The 20,048-nt window shown below is 44.8% G+C and overlaps 2 protein-coding genes across 2 annotated transcripts in view; both read left to right on the top strand.

The window, feature by feature from the left end:
- The window catches only part of LOC306917464 (plakophilin-4-like), a 70,764-nt gene that overhangs the window by 31,074 nt on the left and 19,642 nt on the right, over window positions 1-20,048 (top strand). The window contains 5 exon segments of the mRNA XM_079495690.1: window positions 1,081-1,190; window positions 1,193-1,299; window positions 2,747-2,879; window positions 4,763-4,976; window positions 9,782-9,965. Coding sequence (XP_079351816.1) covers window positions 1,081-1,190; window positions 1,193-1,299; window positions 2,747-2,879; window positions 4,763-4,976; window positions 9,782-9,965 — 748 coding nt within the window.
- LOC306917266 (eukaryotic translation initiation factor 5A-1-like) lies at window positions 5,756-6,223 on the top strand (the record flags this gene model as incomplete). The annotated part of the gene is made up of 1 exon (XM_079495409.1): window positions 5,756-6,223. One exon carries the CDS (start codon window positions 5,756-5,758, stop codon window positions 6,221-6,223), a length of 468 nt encoding a protein of 155 aa, XP_079351535.1.

Raw genomic sequence — 20,048 nt, forward strand, 5'->3', positions numbered from 1 at the left:
CTCACAGCTTCTTCTTAGTTCTGAATTACTTTATCTTTGCCTTGAAAAAGACCGTAGGGCGTAGGCTATATCCATTTTGCGTTTTGCTGTTTTCCAAAACAAACCAGCGCGCGCTACTAGTCTGTTTGCTACAAAGCGACTGGAAGGAAGAGGTTTATAGAAAGGCTACCAAGTAGCCAATCATATGACCCGATCAGCGATCACCAGGGGGCAGCGACAACACACGCACACACACAATTTACAATTTACAATTTACAATTTAGGCATTTAGCAGACGCTCTTAATCCAGAGCGATTTACAATAAGCAAGAACAAAAAGCATGGGAATACATCACATATGTAAAAAAGCATTTATCGCGAAACATGCGTAAGCAAGAACGTGACTAGAACATATCTATATAATGACACTATACATATAAACTATAACTAGAACATATCTATATAATGACACTATACATATAAACTACACATATATGCTATACTATGCTGTACATATATACTATGAAGTGCTATGACTACTATACACTATAGCCTTCTATATAATGCTGGGCACATATATTATATATATTTAAAAAATACCCAGCAACATTTTTGGGAAGGCTAAGCCTTCCCTAGCCTTACACACCCGCCGCCTATGGTACTGCTCCAAAGCGAATGCAGGGCCTTTTGCTAAGTAAAAACAACATATGGTGGCTGTTGCTTGCTTTTAACACTTTGAACCACATAAATAAATACATTTCAGAGCATGGTTTATTTTGGCGCGATTGTCGCCGCTGACACTCCCTGTGAATAAAACAGTGTTTAGAGAAGTTGTCAAAAAAACACAATTATGACCAATATACCTGCAGAAAGATTATATCAAAAATAGCTTTTCCTTAACCATGAACACTTAAATATCTATCTAAAAATAAGCCGATCCACAAACTTGTAGAGTGTAAATGTGTGATGAATGTTCCGCCCAGAATATGAATGCTGCTCGGGTTCAAGTGGTTAATTGAAAAAGATACATTGTGTGACGTTTAAACATCTTTCTTTCATGTTGGCGATGTGACTCTGTTGTTGGGACTGTTCCTGTGCTCAGGTTTAGAAACCCTTCCGCGGGCTACCAGCCATTGTGGCACATTGCCGTACCAAAGAAGCAGCAGCTACGGGCTGAGCTCCGCCGCGCTGTTCACCGAGTCCTACAGGGTTTTCCCAGCAGGGGCTGTCGGCGGACCCCCCTCTACCCCAGACACTCTGGACTGGTGGACAGGATGGCCACACGCTCACCCTCCATAGACAGCATGCACAAAGACCCCAGGTACGGAGGAACGCACGCACAGTCGCACACACGCACACACACACAAACACAGTCCCCACTTTTGGACTGAGGTCGATTAAAAAAAAGTCTTCTAAATCCTAACATTTTTGAGAAAAACCCATGTTTCTATGTCAGTGGTGCTCAACCTTTTTCATGTCAAGGACCCCCAGAATTATCTCTATTGGGCCACGGACCCCCATCTCAAAATATGTAGTTCCAGGGACCCCCCAGAAGCCAATATTTTAGTTAAAAATGTTCGCTCTGAAATATATATTCAATGATTTGTGCCACACTTTTGCGACTTTTCAAAAATATAAGACCTACAAGCTCGTAGCGCGCCACTCGGTGGCGTGCTATGAGCTTGTAGATCTGATATTTTTCAATAGCTAAAGTAGAACAGAATGCACCAAAAAGGGTTCCCGCCTAAAATTGGTTAAACCCCATCCTCCATATTCTGGATCTACAAGCTCACAGTGCGCTTGTAGATTGGCAACTTTTGCCGAAGAGGTTTTGTAGTAGACGGAAAAAGTGGTCAGTTTTAACTCAAGTCCAGTTCTCAAAGACTACAGAGATTGTATGTTTTTTTTTCTTTTTTTAACCCTAACGCCGGTATAATATCCCATGCATTGCACTGTTCATATTTTGCAGAACACATACTGTACCTCAGGAAATGTTTTAATACATTTCTCTTCCAATTTTTTTCTGATAGATATAAATTGTTCAATGTCATTGTTGTTAGCACCCCCGGTCAGAAAAGCACAGGCTGGACTCCCGTCCTGATCACTCAATCACAGTTTAGCCACGCCCCCCAGCGAGTGAACCGCTCACTCATAGGCCTATCTCACAGCATTTCCCCACCCCCCTTTCCACGCCCCCTTTTGGAGCTAGTGGTGTTATTTTTTTTGCGGTCCATAGGCTACCATGTTAAAAGAGGTATTTTCACAAGCCACAAACTACCGTTTTGTAAAGATAAGGTTTATTCTACTTATTTGAGTTGTTATACCATTGTGTTTTCTTCATATTATTATCGGTCTTTGACATTTTAACATTAGGAAATGTACTTAGATTATCCAGAGAAAAAAGGTGTAAATGCCTAATGTTAAATGACACCACTATCTACCGGAAGTGGGCGTGGAAAGGGGGCTGTGAGATAGGCCTATTCTCTCTACTGCTTCAAATGACTTTCTCCACACCTACATTTGGCCACGCGAGACGAGCAACACACAAACTCCTCTCGATTCCTCTCGATTCTTGACCAACTTGTCTGTCTGTCTGTCTGTCTGTCTGTCTGTCTGTCTGTCTGTCTGTCTGTCTGTCTGTCTGTCTGTCTGTCTGTCTGTCTGTCTGTCTGTCTGTCTGTCTGTCTGTCTGTCTGTCTGTCTGTCTGTCTGTCTGTCTGTCTCTCTGTCTCTCTCTCTCTCCCCTCTCTCTCTGCCCTCTCTCCCAGGGAGTTTGCGTGGCGTGACCCGGAGCTTCCAGAGGTGATCCACATGCTCCAGCATCACTTCCCATCCGTCCAGGCCAACGCCGCTGCGTACCTCCAGCACCTCTGCTACGGAGACAACAGGGTGAAGGTGGAGGTGAGGTGGCTCTCATCCGCTGGTTCTTGACCCATTAACCGTTTCCGTACATAGGACGTCGCCACACGTCCTAGGGGTCCCAATCAACGCGTACATCCGACGTGTGAGGACGTCTTAGCGCATCCTCAATGATACGGGGCGAGATAAGAATATTCTGAATTGTTTCCTTTTTTTTATTTGTCAGTTCGCCTTTCGGCTACCGTATGCTACACTCTGTCCCCATGTTAGCTTACCATTGACTTAGCCGAAAGAATGACTCGTCTCTCCTAATCCAGGGCGCTCTCCGTGGTGTTGAACGGATCGATATACTGGCGCTTCATCCGTCTCTCCCGCAAAATATGTAGCGCGGCACTCGGTGCCGCGCTACGAGCTTGTAGATCTGCTATTTTTCAATAGCTAAAAGTATAACAATGCTTAAAACACCAAAAGGGGACAGAATTGTGCATCTGAACGCAAGCCGAACCATCCGATTGCGAGCGTTTCCTTTTATATTTCCCCGGGTCTCTCCCCCCCGGGGGGCTCAGCTCTGTGGTGGGCAGTGCCAATAAAAAGGGCCGGTTTTCCGGCTGTCTGGTGTCTATTTTTAGAAGTGGAGGACAGAGGAATGCACGCACAGGCAGCATCACAAGCATTATCCATGTGCAGCCATATGAAAAGATTGTGTGCACACAAACATTAAATTAAATAAACATTCTGACCTGAGATCAGATTCTAAAAATGTCTTCTATATCCTGACAGTTTTCTGAAAAAGCTATGTTTCTATGTCAGTTGTTGATTTTTCAAAAAATAGCAGACCTACAAGCTCATAGCGCGCCACTCGGTGGCGCGCTATGAGCTTGTAGATCTGCTATTTTTCAATAGCTAAAGCATAACATAATGCTAACACCAAAAGGGGTTCCCGCCCAAAATGGGTTAAGATATAAATCACATCAATAAATATATGAATGGCAAAATTTGTATGATGGAACAAGGGTGGGGAAACAAGGGCTGTTTTGTTTTATTTGAAATTTAACTATTACAAACGGCTTCATGATTCTCATTTATTGATGGTGCTTTGCTTATTTATTAGCCTGCAAATCTGTATTAGTCCGCTCATAAGATCTTCAGATGGCGAGGCAATCGGATGAATCGGTAAACTGTATACAAAAATATAAGATGTTTACATTTATTCAAATATTGGTTTTGGATCATTTCCCTTGCCCCCTGCGTTTGGACTTTTGGCTCATAATTAACCCATTTTGGGGTGGGAACCCCTTTTGGTGTTTAAAGCATTTATGTTATACTTTTAACCTGACTCCGCCAGATGGGGCAGCAGAGAGTACACTGGGTCCCCCCCCCTCCTGCTCCCATCTGGGAACTCTCAGGCAGACTTGATGCTCCGGCCACCAAACGGCCTGGCCAATCAGCGGCAGCTAGAGGCGGGATCAAGGCAGCACTGTGTACTTTCACTTTGAAAGAATATATATTCAAAGATCTGCGGCACATTTTTACGATTTTTCAAAAATAGCAGACCTACAAGCTCGTAGCGCGCCACTCGGTGGCGCGCTATGAGCTTGTAGATCTGCTATTTTTCAATAGCTAAATTATAACATAATGTTTAAAACACCAAAAAGGGGTTCCTGCCCAAAATGGGTTAATGCTAAATCTACTTCCTGTGAACGCTCGTGCTAACGCTAATCCACTCGGGGGGTTGAACGGTGTGTTTTGATGAATTGAACAAGGTGGACCCTCTTGTAAACAAGTGTAATGCTTAATTGGGTCGTCCACTCACAGTTAACAGTCTTTGTATTGAGTTTGTGCTTGAAATGTACTGTAATTCTGCAAACTGTTAATAAATATTTCAATCAATCAATCAATTAATCAATCAATGTGTTCCCTTGCAGGTGTGTCACCTGGGTGGCATCCAGCACCTGGTGGACCTGCTGGACCACAAGGTGACCGAGGTGCAGAAGAGCGCGTGCGGCGCCCTCAGGAACCTGGTCTACGGCAAGGCCACCGACGACAATAAGGTGGCACTGCGGAACTGCGGCGGAGTGCCGGCCCTGCTGCGCCTCCTGAGGAAGACCACGGACAACGAAGTCCGCGAACTGGTCACTGGTACGTTCCGGTTCCACTGCTACAGTATATTCCACATGGTGGATCCATTTTGGATACAAAAGGGCCGGGCTATAGAGCGTCGCAGTCCCGCCACCTCGAGAGACCCAGAAAAGAAATCCCCGTTCATTTTCCTCATAGACGTATATTCATTTAAAGACGTTTACTCTGTTGGAACAGAGCCTTCATTAGTATCAGCGCTAACACCTGTGAAGGAAGTAGGGAAGGGGCCCAAGTTCTTTCCAAAATGGTGTGTGTGCATAGAGTCCAATGTTGTGGGGAGCTCGGGTAAAGTGACTGCCCAACATGGTGGATTCCAGGGGTTTGATTTGTTTGTGGTGCATCTGGCTTTGTTGAGCGTCTACACGAACACAATTGGCCCATGTTCGGGGGAAGGAAGCAGGGTGGGGGGGAAGGTGATAATTGTCACTGCACATAGTCCAACGGGTTGGGGCGGCACCTGTCAGCAGGGAGTGTTGGATGGGAGGAGGAGAAGGATGGTGGTGCCACTTCCTCCCGATGGGGGCTCCTCACTGGCAGGTGAGCCAGTAGGGTACAACAGCAGTGGCTGCTATGGCGATCAATTTACCATATAAGGGGATCATCCCTTATGGTAAATCATATGTTATATGTGGACTCGCCTCTTCCGGATTGGTCAACATCTGCGAGACGTTTGTGCCACTGTCCCAATGTGTGTATATAAAATGTTCGAGTGCACAGTAGCTCGTATTTCAGAGAGTTCTACGTGCTCAGATCAGTTCCATACGAGGGTTGTCACCACCATGTCAGACACCGATATTGACTTCGCGTCCGGCGACGCCGGCGGCTCCGCCACCTACCCCATGCAATGCTCCGGCCTGCGCAAGAACGGCCACGTGGTGATGAAGGGGCGGCCCTGCAAGATCGTGGAGATGTCCACCTCCAAGCCCGGCAAACACGGCCACGCCAAGGTCAACATCGTTGGCATTGACATCTTCACCAACAAGAAGTACGAAGATATCTCCCCCGCGTCCCACAACATGGACTGCCCTCACATCAAGCGGACGGACTACCAGCTGCTCAACATCAGCGACAATTTCATGTCCATGATGGCCGATAACGGAGACGTCAGGGAAGACCTGCAGGTTCCCGAAGGCGACCTGGGCAGGGAGATCCTGTCAAAGTTTGAGGCTCAGGATGACTTTTTGGTGGTCGTGCTGGCGGCCATGGGAGACGAGTGCGCTATAGCCATCAAGTCTATGAACAAGTAGGAAGAACCTTGCTGCCCAAGTGCAACAATCACTAGCCTGGAAACCAGCTACATTTGCCACATTTGCCAAAAATAAAAAATGAATGGCCCTCGGCAGATTTGGTCTGGCCCCAAAGTTGGGGGCACCAATCAGGAATGAATATGAAGGTCATATGAATATAATAGTGGCAGGTCTATCACTGGGGGCATTTTTTTAATTTGTCCCTTTGGAAATGCAATAATAACACAATATCCTTTTGGGGAGTGAGACAGTGTTAACTGCGTGCGGTCTTAAATGCCTGAATCACTGAGGTTGTTTGGAAACCTTCTACTTTGGCGACTGTGGCTCAAGAGGTAGAGCAGGTCGTCCAATGATCCATGGGTCGGCGGTTCGAATCCCGGCTCCTCCTGTCTACATGTCGAAGTGTCCTTGGGCAAGACACTGAACCCCAAATTGCTCCCGATGTGCTGGTTGGTACCTTGCATGGCTTCCGCCGCCATCGGTGTATGAATGTGTGTGTGAATGGGTGAATGTAATGCACAATCTATGTAAAGCGCCTTGGATAAAGGCGCTATATAAATGCACCATTTACCATTTACTTTATGAAGAAAAAAAAGAATTGTAAAAACAGCAGATTAAAAAAAAATAGGAAAAAGGTGTTGCCGGTGTGAGAAAGTCAATCTGATAAGACCAAAGGCGATTCACCGCCATAGCCCCTCCTATGTCCAGCTTTGAGGGTCTGTAAACACAGACAATTGAGACAAGTATGTAAACACAAACATTGAAGACAAAAGTGAGGACGCAAATTGTAATTGGTCAGAATGAGATGATGTACAGTAAGATGACGTATGATGATAAGAGCGCCCCTCACTTCACGCAGGTGTGATTTTGGAGGGGCGATAGCCACTCCAGCTTTTGCTGTGTTGTAACCCAAATTCTGTCCTGATGTAAGATGATGTACGATATGAGAGCGCCCCTCACTTCACATGTGTGTGATTTTTTTTCACACCAGTGACCTATGAGCCACCGTTCAAGCCCCCGTGAAGCGAGGAAACAAGGAAACCACTCGCTTCCCTTCCACTTGTTAGAGTATATGTGACTAGATTTGATCGAAGGACTGCCATTGGATTTTTTTGAATTTCCGTTTTATCATGTCATATGAAAGCAGGGAATCATAGCTTCAAATTGACATATTGGTTGTTCAGTTTGACCCACCAGTTTTGGAGATATGGCTTATAGAAAAATTTCTTGCAGGAGTAGTGGAAAAAAGACCAAGCAGAGAAAATGGACTTCTAAGCTTTAGTTCAGTGATCTGTGACTTTAGGGGGCGCTGTTTTCCCTTCATTCCTCCATTAGTCAACCAGCAGTGTTGCCATGTCTGCTTATTATAATTAGTTGGCCTTGTTTCTAAAGAAAAATAATGCATAGGCCTACTGTACCAATTTTATAATAATTTATAACCTGTTAATACAAATGTATTTGACAAAAATAGGACCTCTATCTCTCTTGCATGTATATCCTTCCACTATAGCACGAATAACCACGATTCACTTTTCAATGGGGCTAAAACTACTGAACAGATGGATGGATTTAGACACCGTGTTTATGCAGCGAAAGGCTCTCCTTAGGGATGCGATCATAGTGAAGATGGATATTCTGTGACTATACTTTTAAAAGGCACAGAATAAAACACTTGTGTGAAGTGAGGGGAGCCTCACTCCTTTAATGTACTGTATGTTATTGTGTAAACAAAACCAGTCACATTGTATTTATATCGAGTACATGATGTCTCACGTCATCATATGTTGTTGTTGCTGCGAGAGTGAGGTCTAGCCAACACCAACTCAGGATTCCTGGATCGCTGCCCTCCACAAATTCCTATCCAACATCAGGTTCTTGAGCTCTGCAGTGTTGTCAGCCAAGATGTCGCGCCGCAGCACGTCTACATAGGTGGTACGCTTCTTTCCCCTCCTGGCTTTGCCCTGGGTTGGCTCCCATAGGGTCAATTTATTTGCCTCAAGTTCTGGGTGCCTGACGCAGTGCCCTGCCAGCCTCATCCTTCTCTCTCTGACTTTGTCCGTGACGTGTGGTAGGTCCCCATAGAGGTCCACATTTCTGATGCGGTCCGTCCATGTGACACCTAGTGCCATTCGTAGGAACGTCATCATATAGTACCCTAAACAAACGTCCACTGGGCTGCCATATGACGCAATTTAAAAAGTCATGTTTCTGCGTGCGGTTAGGGGCAGGGTTAGTAATGTGGCGAGTCGGAATGGCAGGCTGGGCTAGCGCCCCTCGAAAAAGCGTGGCATGAGGGCTATTTTCGCCACCTCTCTGCCGTCATCGGGACAAAGATGTTTGTATTTTTGAGGGCGAAAGGTACCAGGACAACAGCGTCAGGGTGTTTGACACAGAGACCAGATTCTGTCTGAACACGGCCTCTGCGCAGCTTCCAGACGGATGATGGAATCATTCCGGCTTTGCCTACAACGTGGAGCTGTGCATATTTGGTGTCATGCACAGGAACCTGAATGCCAATGATCTGTGGAAATGCAATCCAAAGACCTTCTCCTGGAAGAAGGTTAAGCCCAAGGGGAAACACCCATGTCCTAGTAGTCTGATGACACTATGTACGCTAGCTGGACTCCCATACAACACAACATCGGGTGCGAATTGGAAGCCATTGACAAAAGTAACATGATTGTGCTCAATGCCAGCCTGCTCACAAAAAATAATAAAATAATACAGTAAATTAAAAAGACAGGGTGTAATCAGGACCACAATGGAATTTGTGATTTAGCCTTTTTTATTTTTTTGTTAATAAAATAATCAATCAATCAATCATCAACCAATCACTGTCTCTCCAGCAGTGGTGTAAAGTAACTACTAATAATACAGCTTGTAGATCTGCTTGTAGATTTCTTTATATCTTTGTATGTTTTTAAACTTTTTATATTTGAAAACTTGAAACTGGACATAATTGAGTACTTTGACTTTTGCTACTTTAAGTACATTTTGATACCAGCACTTTTACACTTTTACTCAAGTACATTTTTGAATTGCCCTTTACTTTTACTGGTAACAGAGTACTTTTAGGCCTGACGTCGAAATTTAAAAAAAAATCACACCCGTGTGAACTGAGTGGTGCAACTCCCCTCCCCCCCCCCTCTCTCTCTCTCTCTCTCTCATTAGCAGGCAACAGTGCAGCACTATTTCTCTCTCTCTGTTTCTGGCACAACAGCGCCCCTACTGGTACTCATGAGTCACACATGAGTCACAAACAGTCACAAACAAACATAGGTTAACGTCACAGACATTGCTGTTCGTTGGAGTGGTTGCACCACTCAAAAATCTTCTAAATCCTCCAGTTTTCTGAAAAAAATATTTTCACAATTCTTCAAAAATAGCAGACCTACAAGCTCGTAGCGCGCCACTCGGTGGCGCGCTATGAGCTTGTAGATCTGCTATTTCTCAATAGCTAAATTATAACAATGTTTAAAACACCAAAAGGGGTTCCCGCCCAAAATGGGTTAAATAAATGTAAACAAAAACCCACCGCTGTCCGTCTCGTCTCTCCAGGCGTTCTGTGGAACCTGTCGTCGTGCGACGCCGTCAAGATGACCATCATCCGCGACGCGCTGACCACGCTGTGCAACACGGTGGTCATCCCGCACTCGGGCTGGTCCACGGCGCCGCACCGCGACGAGCACAAGCTCAAGTTCCACTCGTCCCTGCTGCTGAGGAACACCACCGGCTGCCTCAGGTGAGTGTGTGTGTGTGTGTGTGTGTGTGTGTGTGTGTGTGTGTGTGTGTGTGTGTGTGTGTGTGTGTGTGTGTGTGTGTGTGTGTGTGTGTGTGTGTGTGTGTGTGTGTGTGTGTGTGTGTGTGTGTGTGTGTGTGTGTGTGTGTGTGTGTGTGTGTGTGTGTGTGTTTGATTGAAATATTTATTAACAGTTTGCAGAATTACAGTACATTTCAAGCACAAACTCAATACAAAGACTGTTAACTGTGAGTGGACGACCCAATTAAGCATTACACTTGTTTATAAGAGGGTCCACCATGTTCAATTCATCAAAACATTTAGAGACGTACAGATAGACACTTCTATATAGTCAAAGAACAGAACAGGAATTCATCATAGAGGTAAAAAGGGAAAAGAAACATATACAGTGAGGGGAAAAAAGCGGGGGGGGGGGGGGGGGGCGGTGGGGGGGGATTCAGATTTTTACGGGGGCCAGTTTCGAATTGCAGCCATCCGTAGGTGCCCTTTGAGAGCGGTTTTGAAGGACTCAAGGGATTTGCATGTCTTAATGACTGTTGGTAGGGCGTTCCACATTTTGGTGGCATAGGAGCGAAAATGATTTAGTCCCTTGTTTGTGCCGAATCTGGGTTGTACATGGTTCGTTGTACATGGTTCGTTGCACTCCCTCTCGTGTGTGTGTGTGTGTGTGTGTGTGTGCGTGTGTGCGTGTGTGCGTGCGTGCGTGCGTGCCAGTGTCATGTTTTTTGTGGAAAATGAAACGTTATTATTATTGTTTTTTCTCACTCGTGTAAGCTGGATACGAGCCGACAAAACAAACAAACAGAAGCACACACTGTGTTGACAACGTTGTGTGTTGCCATGTGTGTGTGGTGACTCCAGGGAGACGGAAAACAAACACACCATTTTGTTTATGAAGTAAGTAGGTCAGAGTGGCTTACTGTTGGTATCAGCCGAGCAGGGCGCTATATTTCCGCTGTCTTGTAGCTCAATTTTTTAACTTTTTGGGGGGAAATTGATGCCCTACTTCATCATACAAGTAGTGTAAAAAAATATATATTGCTCAGAGAGAAATGGTCACTGATTTATGCCCAAAACTACACCAATGCAACTACTCGCAACTCCTTGCAACATGCAACTACTCGCAAGTTACCCCGATGGCAGTTGCAAGGAGTTGCAGTGGTGTGACATGCCTTAAAACTGTTTTATTCCAAAGGAGTTGCAACTGGGGCGGACTCTGATTGGTTGTAGGTCTAATCAATAGAGTCAGTTTGAATCTTTTTGTAACTGCCCCTTGGATTTTGGAATTTGTAGTGTAGGGCATGGGTTCCCAAATGGACCCTTATGGGTCTGTAACTCAGAGAGTGTACAAATGGAACCAAATGGACCCATTTGGTTCCATTTGTACACTCTCAGAGTTAAATCAACAGTGGTTTTACAATATAAATTGGGGTACCAGAGATAGAAATGCCATTAAATCGGGGGTCCGTAGCATAATGTGTGTGAATTTGGGGGTCCATGAAATTAATATGTTTCGGAATCACTGCTAGAGCCGTAAAAATCCTCCCTTATCGGGTCACTGGTATATGTTTTCAAATGGGGGGTCCGTGGCCTAATAAATGTTGATTTGGGGTCCTTGACACGAAAACGTTTGGGAACCACTGGTGTGTAGGGGTCTGCAACCTTTTGGAAACGAAGTGCCATGTTTTTGAGTGGTGCAACCACTCCAATAGCAGTGTCCGTCCGTCCGTCCCTGGCTGGGTCTGTCTGTCCGTCCGAGCACGAAATTGCGTTTGGTTGTTTTTCACCACCATGTGTGTTACTGTTGCGCAGCCTAACACACACACACACACACACACACACACACACACACACACACACACACACACACACACACACACACACACACACATTAACTGTTCTATGATGATTTGGGGTGTTACAGTGCGGCTCGCCGGAACCGGGCCGGCACCCTGGGCACGTTCCTGTGGGTCTGGAACTTCACATTGTTATAATGATCATTAGACTCAGAGCAATAACCCACCCAGTCAGCGTTCAGAGTTTTAATGAATGTAGAATTATATGTGCAGGATGTAATTTACATACACATATGAGGGACTGCATTTATTTCACTACATTTATTTTTAAATAGTTTATTATAAACCTAAAATCCTCTCTCACACTTATGTGCCAGTGATTACCTTCCGTTGTGCCAAAGGTTTCCTACCCCTGCCATAAGGCATTCTACCCCTGCCATAAGGCATTCTACCCCTGCCATAAGGCATTCTCACATACAGTACGCTGAGCTGACAGTGTCCAGGATCAAACCCAGAACTTTAGCCATTAACCTATTTTGGACTGAGGTCGATTAAAACAACATTTTTCAGAAAAACCTATGTTTCTATGTCAGCGGTCCTCAACCTTTTTCATGTCAAGGACCCCCAGAATTATCTCTATTGGGCCACGGACCCCCATCTCAAAATATGGTGTTCCAGGGACCCCCCCAGAAGTCAATATTTTAGTTAAAAATGTTCGCTCTGAAATATATATTCAAAGATTTGCGCCACATTTTCACGACTTTTCAAAAATAGCAGACCTACAAGCTCGTAGCGCGCCACTCGGTGGCGCGCTATGAGCTTGTAGATCTGCTATTTTTCAATAGCTAAAGTCAGAACAGAATGCTTAAAACATCAAGAGGGGTTCCCGCCCAGAATGGGTTAAAAGGTGAGCTCTCTACGGACTGGGCTACCTGGACAAGTACTTAATCATATTCTTGTTTGTTTTGTTTTGTTTGTTGGTGGTGTGAGAGAAGGCCCCGAGGTAAACAGACAAACTAAAATACAAACACCCTGTTCCATCTGCCATTATTCACCATTGAAATGTCTTAACCCATTTAGACCTAAGTTCGATTCTACAAATGTCTTCATGACAGTTTTCAGAAAAACCCATGTTTCTATGGGCCGATTCATACTCCTATTTTACCGCTGTGTCGGCGCTGTAGTGCCGAAATGATTTCGGCTCGTCAGAAATTTTCAGTAGCACCGAAGAGCCGACTTTAGGACGGTACCCGCCCCCCCCCGAACCTCAAATGACGTCACATTGTAGGCTCTACAGCGCCGAACCGACTTTTATTCGGCTCTAAAATAGGAGTATGAATCGCTCCTATGTCAGTGGTGCTCAACCTTTTTCATGTCAAGGACCCCAAAAATGATCTGTATTTGGTCGCCGACCCCCATCTTAAAATATGTTGTTTCAGGGACCTCCCCAGGAGCAAAGATTTGAGTTAAAACGTTCGTTTTGAAAAAGATATATATTCCAATTTTGCGCCACATTTTCACGATTTTTCTAAAATAGCAGACCTACAAGCTCGTAGCGCGTCACTCGGTGGCGCGCTATGAGCTTGTAGATCTGCTATTTTTCAATAGCTAAACATAATGTTTAAAACACCAAAAGGTGTTCCCGCCCAAAATGTCTTAAAAGTAACCAGGCTGTTGGCAGACTTTTTTTTTGTACCTCTCTTTCTTTCTTTTTACCTCCCACTGAGACATAAATCAGGACAGCACTGTAATATAAACAATGTTCCAGTGCTGATGTATTCTAAACAGCACTGAGGTGATTTTTTTTATTACCATAAAGCAATGCGTGTTTTTTGCACCAGGGACGTGTCGATACAGTATTTGAACCCTGTGTGTGTGTGTGTGTGTGTGTGTGTGTGTGTGTGTGTGTGTGTGTGTGTGTGTGTGTGTGTGTGTGTGTGTGTGTGTGTGTGTGTGTGTGTGTGTGTGTGTGTGTGTGTGTGTGTGTGTGTGTGTGTGTGTGTGTGTGTGTGTGTGTGTGTGTGTGTGTGTGTGTTCCCGTACACCCCCCCCCCCTCCCTCCCCTGCAAGCAACCTCTGCTGAACCGTCTGTTTAAAAGTGTTGCATTTCGTGGCTTGCCGGGCGGGCAGAGACCTTGTAACTCCATGTGTCATCTTGTTTGAGTGGTGCAACCACTCCAAGGAACAGCAATGTCCGTGTTCACCTATGTGACACCTATGTGACTCGTGTTAACCTATGTTTGTGTGTGACTCATGTGTGACTCATGAGTACCAGTAGGGGCGCTGTCGTGCCAGAAACAGAGAGAGAGAAATAGTGCTGCACTGTTGCCTGCTAATGAGAGCGAGAGAGAGAGAGGGTGGGTGGGTAAGGGGGGGAGTTGCACCACTCAGTTCACACGGGTGTGATTTTTTTATAGTATCTTGTAGTATAGATTAACCCATTTTGACCTGAGATCAGATTCTAAAAATGTCTTCTACATCCTGACAGTTTTCTGAAAAAGCTATGTTTCTATGTCAGTCGTTCTTCGATTTTTCAAAAATAGCAGATCTACAAGCTCGTAGCGCGCCACTCGGTGGCGCGCTATGAGCTTGTAGATCTGCTATTTTTCAATAGCTAAAGCATAACATAATGCTAACATGTTATGTTATGGTTCCCGCCCCAAAATGGGTTAATGTCCACCTTCGTTGTACAACGGTGTCGCGCAAAAACAGCCGTTGAAAGTGAAAGTGTCTGTGGGTTTTATAAATATTGAACCAATGAAAAGTATTAACAAGAGCTTGTAACTAAAATAACTAACAATGAATCCACTGTTTGTTTTAGTCTTTTGTTAGTTTTTTTCCCCCTGAAAAGTAACCGTTTTGGAACGGCAAGGGATTGCTGTGTGTGCATCTCATTTTTAGCAACGCCCTGCTTTAGATCCATACACGCACTCGCACTCACACACGCACCTGCACGGGCAAAATCCTCAATATTACAGGTATAGGGTAAGTGATATTTATGTTTAAAGGACCACTTCGCCACTTTTCAACCTATCTTCATATAATTATTGGTCCTCACTGATGTTCATGATAAAATAGCACAATTATTTTCCTACTCGGTCTGTGTCTCATATAGGAGGGCTGTGGGCAGTTCAGAAACCCGTCCACCAGTGACATCATCGATGGGGAATCCAAATTCCAAGCTAATAGATACTGGGGGCTTTCTACTTCTGATCTAAATATGTTTAAACAAATCTTGTTTACAAAAATAAATCTGCCTAATGATGATGTCACTGGTGGACGGGTCTGCTAATTTCTTTGTGTCATCACTTAAATTTTCACTTGTTAAATCTGTATCCTTACTGGGTTCTCTATCCTGATTGGATAAAATTGGTATCCCGTCCTGACATTTTATTTTCTGTTCTGAACAAACACTCTATAGCAATCAGTACTATCACAATATATAGCTTTTTAACACATATTTTAACCAATGGAAATCACTTACCATTTAAGCCATTGACTTACGCCATTTTGCAATCACTTAAGCCATTTTGGGGCGGGAACCCCTTTTGGTGTTCTAAGCATTATGTTATACTCTAGCTATTGAAAAATAGCAGATCTACTCCCGAGGAGTAACTTTTTTAGGTTTCTACAAGTTAGGAACTACATCTGTAACTTTTCTCCCACTTTTGAGAGAGCTACACCTTCATCCCTAGATAAGTTCCTTCTTAATAATATAGTACCAGACGTGAGGGTGTCACATCTTTATGAATCATTTCAAGTGGCAAACCTACCTACTACATTAGCTCTGGTCCATAGCCTTCTACTGCTTCTACGATTCTACCCTGCAGTATAAGGCTATGGGACTTTCAGTTTTAAATCTCAAATCGAAATCAGACCAGCCTCTCCTCTTTAGCGTATTTTAAAAGAACGTTTTTGCTACTCACCAAAACAAAGGCGGGTTGTGTCATTAGAAAGCCTACTTTCCTTAGTGGACGCACTCTGAGCCCCCCACCACACGTATAAACTGTACTTTTTGGCCAGAAAGGGATTTTTTTTCACCGGAGGAAAAATATTCTCTATGAGGCAGTTCTCTGGGCAATATCAGTAGAGGGCGCAGCGGAGTAACTAAAAGTATTTTTTTCCCGGTGGAAACGAAATCCCCTTTTGCCCAAAAAGTACCGTTTATATGTGTGGTGGGGGGCTCAGAGTGCGTCCACTAAGGAAAGTAGGCTTTCTATTGACACAACCCGTCTTTGTATTGGTGAGTAGGTCAAACGTTCGTGAGATTTCCACTAAAGAGGAGAGGCTGGTCTGATTTCCATTTGAGATTTAAACCTGAAAGTCCCATAGCCTTATACTGCAGGGCAGAATGGTAGAAGCAGTAGAAGGCTATGGACCAGAGCTACCTACTACATCAGCTATTAAGTTGGCATGGGAAAATGAGCTGGGGACTTCAATTTCAGACGAGCTCTGGGAAGACAGCCTTGAAGAAATTAATGCGTGCTCTATCAACTCCAGACATTGCCTTATCCAGTTTCGAGTCATACATAGACTCCATTATTCCAAATTAAAATGACATAACATATTCCCAGATATTTCTTTGCACTGTGACAAATGTAATGCAATAGATGCAAATCTTCTTCACAGCTTCGCCCTTTGCCCTCGGATACAAAGATATTGGATTAAGATATTTGAGACACTCTCTGATATCTCTGAGTATTCATATTGACCCCGATCCTGTACTAATTATTCTGGGTTTGTCAGACTCCATGCCTAGGTTGACGAGAGCACAGAAACGACTCTTCTCATATGGTCTGATTACAGCAAAAAAAACTAATTTTGACGCACTGGAAAAAGGAGGAGGCTCCTGCATTTAAGCATTGGCTAAATGAAATGACTAGTACGCTTCATCTTGAGAGAATAAGGTATTTCCTGAGAAACAGGGAGAAACAATTTGATAAGGTTTGGCTGCCCCTTGTCCATTACTTGATTAGAAACAATTCATAGACAGGATACCACTGATGTGGTTGACTGTACGACCTTTTTTTTCAGATGTTTTCCATTTTTCAAATTACTATTTTATTCTATAGTATGCGGTGTCACTGAGCAGTATGGGTGGGAGGGTTGAGGGTTTTCTTACTCTTTTTTGTTTTCTATAAAAGAAAAATGTAATTCATATCACAATGTTTAATCTACAACAATTTATAATCTGTTCTCAATAAAAAAAAAATGACAAAAAAAATAAAAATAGCAGATCTACAAGCTCATAGCGCACCACGAGTGGCGCGCTATGAGCTTGTAGGTCTGCTATTTTTGAAAAGTCATGAAAATGTGGCGCAAATCTTTGAATATATATTTCAGAGCGAACATTTTTAACTAAAATATTTGCTTCTGGGGGGTCCCTGGAACTACATATTTTCAGATGGGGGTCCGTGGCCCAATAGAGATAATTCTGGGGGTCCTTGACATGCAAAAGGATGAGCACCACTGACATAGAAACATGGGTTTTTCAGAAAAATGTTTTGATTTAGAAGCCTTTTTTTTTATTGAGCTCAGTCCAAAAATGGGTTAACCAAAGAAAATCACTTACCCTACCTTTAATCAAACTCTGAAGAGTGTACAAACAGAACCTAATATTGGGTTCGGTTTGTACTCTCTCCAGGGCGTCGTGCGGTGCGGTGTTCGTGCGGTGCGGTGTTCGTGCGGTGCGGTGTTCGTGCGGTGCGGTGTTCGTGCGGTGCAGTGTTCCACAGCATTCCTTTGTTGTCGGCAAACTGGAGCACCTCGGCTGGTTTCCCCCTGAGGGGGATTAGGTGCCGTGATGAAGGGCACCTTGATAATAGACGCTGGATGCCGGGGAGGGGGGGGGGGGGGGAATTATTAATTAACATCCCTCCACTTACGTTTTGGGTTCAAACAAATTCCCAGCAGCACACACAGGCCTGCCTGTCTCTCCCCCCTTCCCAGCAGCAGATACAGGCCTGCCTGTCTCTCCCCTCCTTCCCTAGGCTGTAATACAGGCCTGCCTGTCTCTCCTCTCCTTCTCCCAGACTGTAATACAGGCCTGCCTGTCTCTCCCCTCCTTCCCCAGACTGTAATACAGGCCTGCCTGTCTCTCCCCTCCTTCCCCAGACTGTAATACAGGCCTGCCTGTCTCTCCCCTCCTTCCCCAGACTGTAATACAGGCCTGCCTGTCTCTCCCCTCCTTCCCCAGACTGTAATACAGGCCTGCCTGTCTCTCCCCTCCTTCTCCCAGCAGCAGATACAGGCCTGCCTGTCTCTCCCCTCTTTCCCAGCAGCAGATACAGGCCTGCCTGTCTCTCCCCTCCTTCCCAGCAGCACATACAGGCCTGCCTGTCTCTCCCCTCCTTCTCCCAGCAGCACATACAGGCCTGCCTGTCTCTCCCCTCCTTCCCAGCAGCACATCCAGGCCTGCCTGTCTCTCCCCTCCTTCTCCAGGCTGTAGTAGAGCCTAATGCGGAGGAACCCATGCATGCAAACAATCAACCCCGCCGTCATTTCATAAAAGGGAAAAAAAAAGCAAAAGCAAAAAAAGAATAATCCTTGGAGGAACCAACAGCATTAGCTCGATTAGCATTTTAAAATGTGACGGCTCTACTCATGGATGGATGGATGGACGGATACATAAGCTGTGGTCCCTCTGTCTTTCTTTTCATTAACATTATCACTCTGTTTAACTTGTGAAGAATGATCGAACCAACAACAGAGGCAAGGACTGTTCAAGTCCGACAGTTTAGTGTGTGTGTGTGTGTGTGTGTGTGTGTGTGTGTGTGTGTGTGTGTGTGTGTGTGTGTGTGTGTGTGTGTGTGTGTGTGTGTGTGTGTGTGTGTGTGTGTGTGTGTGTGTGTGTGTGTGTGTGTGTGTGTGAGAGAGAGGGGGTGCTTATAGAACAGAATGACTGCGTTGCTTCCACCTTGGGAGAGCCAGCAGAGTCTGAGGAACAACCATGAGTATTCATAGTTCAAACTTCAAAGCCTGAACAGAACCAGGCGGCAATGTTTCACTCTTGAAGTAATGAAAGAAGTAATAAAAACACTAGCCCCATATGTGCCCTCTCCCTACGCTCATTCTGTAGCTCCGAGATGAGGTCACACCCTCGGCCCCTCCCACCGCGGTTCAGAAACGGTGCATGTTTCCACAGGGAACGATTCTTACCCTTTTCTGCACAATGAATCCAAAACGTGAAGGGGCAGAAAAGGTTTACACTAATTCAAACTTAGCAACGCCAAAGAAAATCCAACTTTAAACGGTTACACGAGCGTCACAGCGGTTGTTTAGCATGTTTTTCAAGGAAGTTGAAAAGCTTTAGCGCCTCCCCTCCAACTGACTTCAGTTCACTCGACATGCACGCGCACACGCACGACTTCCTTGATAAACATGGAAGCGGCTGACTAAACAACCGCTGTAACGCTCGTGTAACCGTTTAAACTTGGATTTTCTTGGACGTTGCTAAGTTTGAATTAGTGTAAAACATTTTTAGCCCTTCACTTTTTGGATTCATTGTGCAGAAAAGGGTAAGAAGCGTTTGCCGTTTTTGAACCGCGGTGGGAGGGGCCCAGGGTGTGACCTCATCTCGGAGCTACAGAATGAGTGTAGGGAGAGGGCACATATGGGGCTATGAAAACACATGCATTTCTGCAGCTGGTGCTGATTCCGTTTCTCCTGTTGCAAAAATAAATGTCATTCTATTGAAGTCACAATGGGAACTTGACCCGAACTTTACACTTGGATTCATTGCCTTAATAAACCTTTTCATGAAGACTTTATGTTTTCAATCGGTAGTTTCCAGTCTTCTTTCACTCGGCACGAAATGCGTTTTTTTTGTAACTTATGGTCCCATTATGTTTTGAAATTGATGTTAAAGACGGCTGCGGTGTGATTGAATTATACTGAGCGAAGAAGACCCACCCCTCGCTCCTCTTCACGCCGATGGCACACTGGGTCGCGGTAGCCATTTTCCGTGTGAACTAGAGGCTTCAAAAGGGGTCTGTAAAAACCGACGTGGTCCATATTTCTTTACACAGCCATGATGAGAAGAACCAATGCAGCGCAGCTGTCAGCACTTGCTTAACCCATTTAGGCCTGACATCGAAATTTTAAAAATGTCTTCTCAATCATGACAGTTTTCTAAAATACCTATGTTTCTATATCAGTGGTGCTCAATATTTCATGTCAAGGACCCCAAAAATGATATGTAGGCCTAATTGGCCGCTGACCCCCATCTGAAAATATGTTGTTCCAGGGACCCCCCAGAAGCAAAGAATTG

The sequence above is a fragment of the Electrona antarctica genome (genome assembly GCF_951216825.1).
Source record: "Electrona antarctica genome assembly, chromosome: 24".
Lineage (NCBI taxonomy): Eukaryota > Metazoa > Chordata > Actinopteri > Myctophiformes > Myctophidae > Electrona > Electrona antarctica.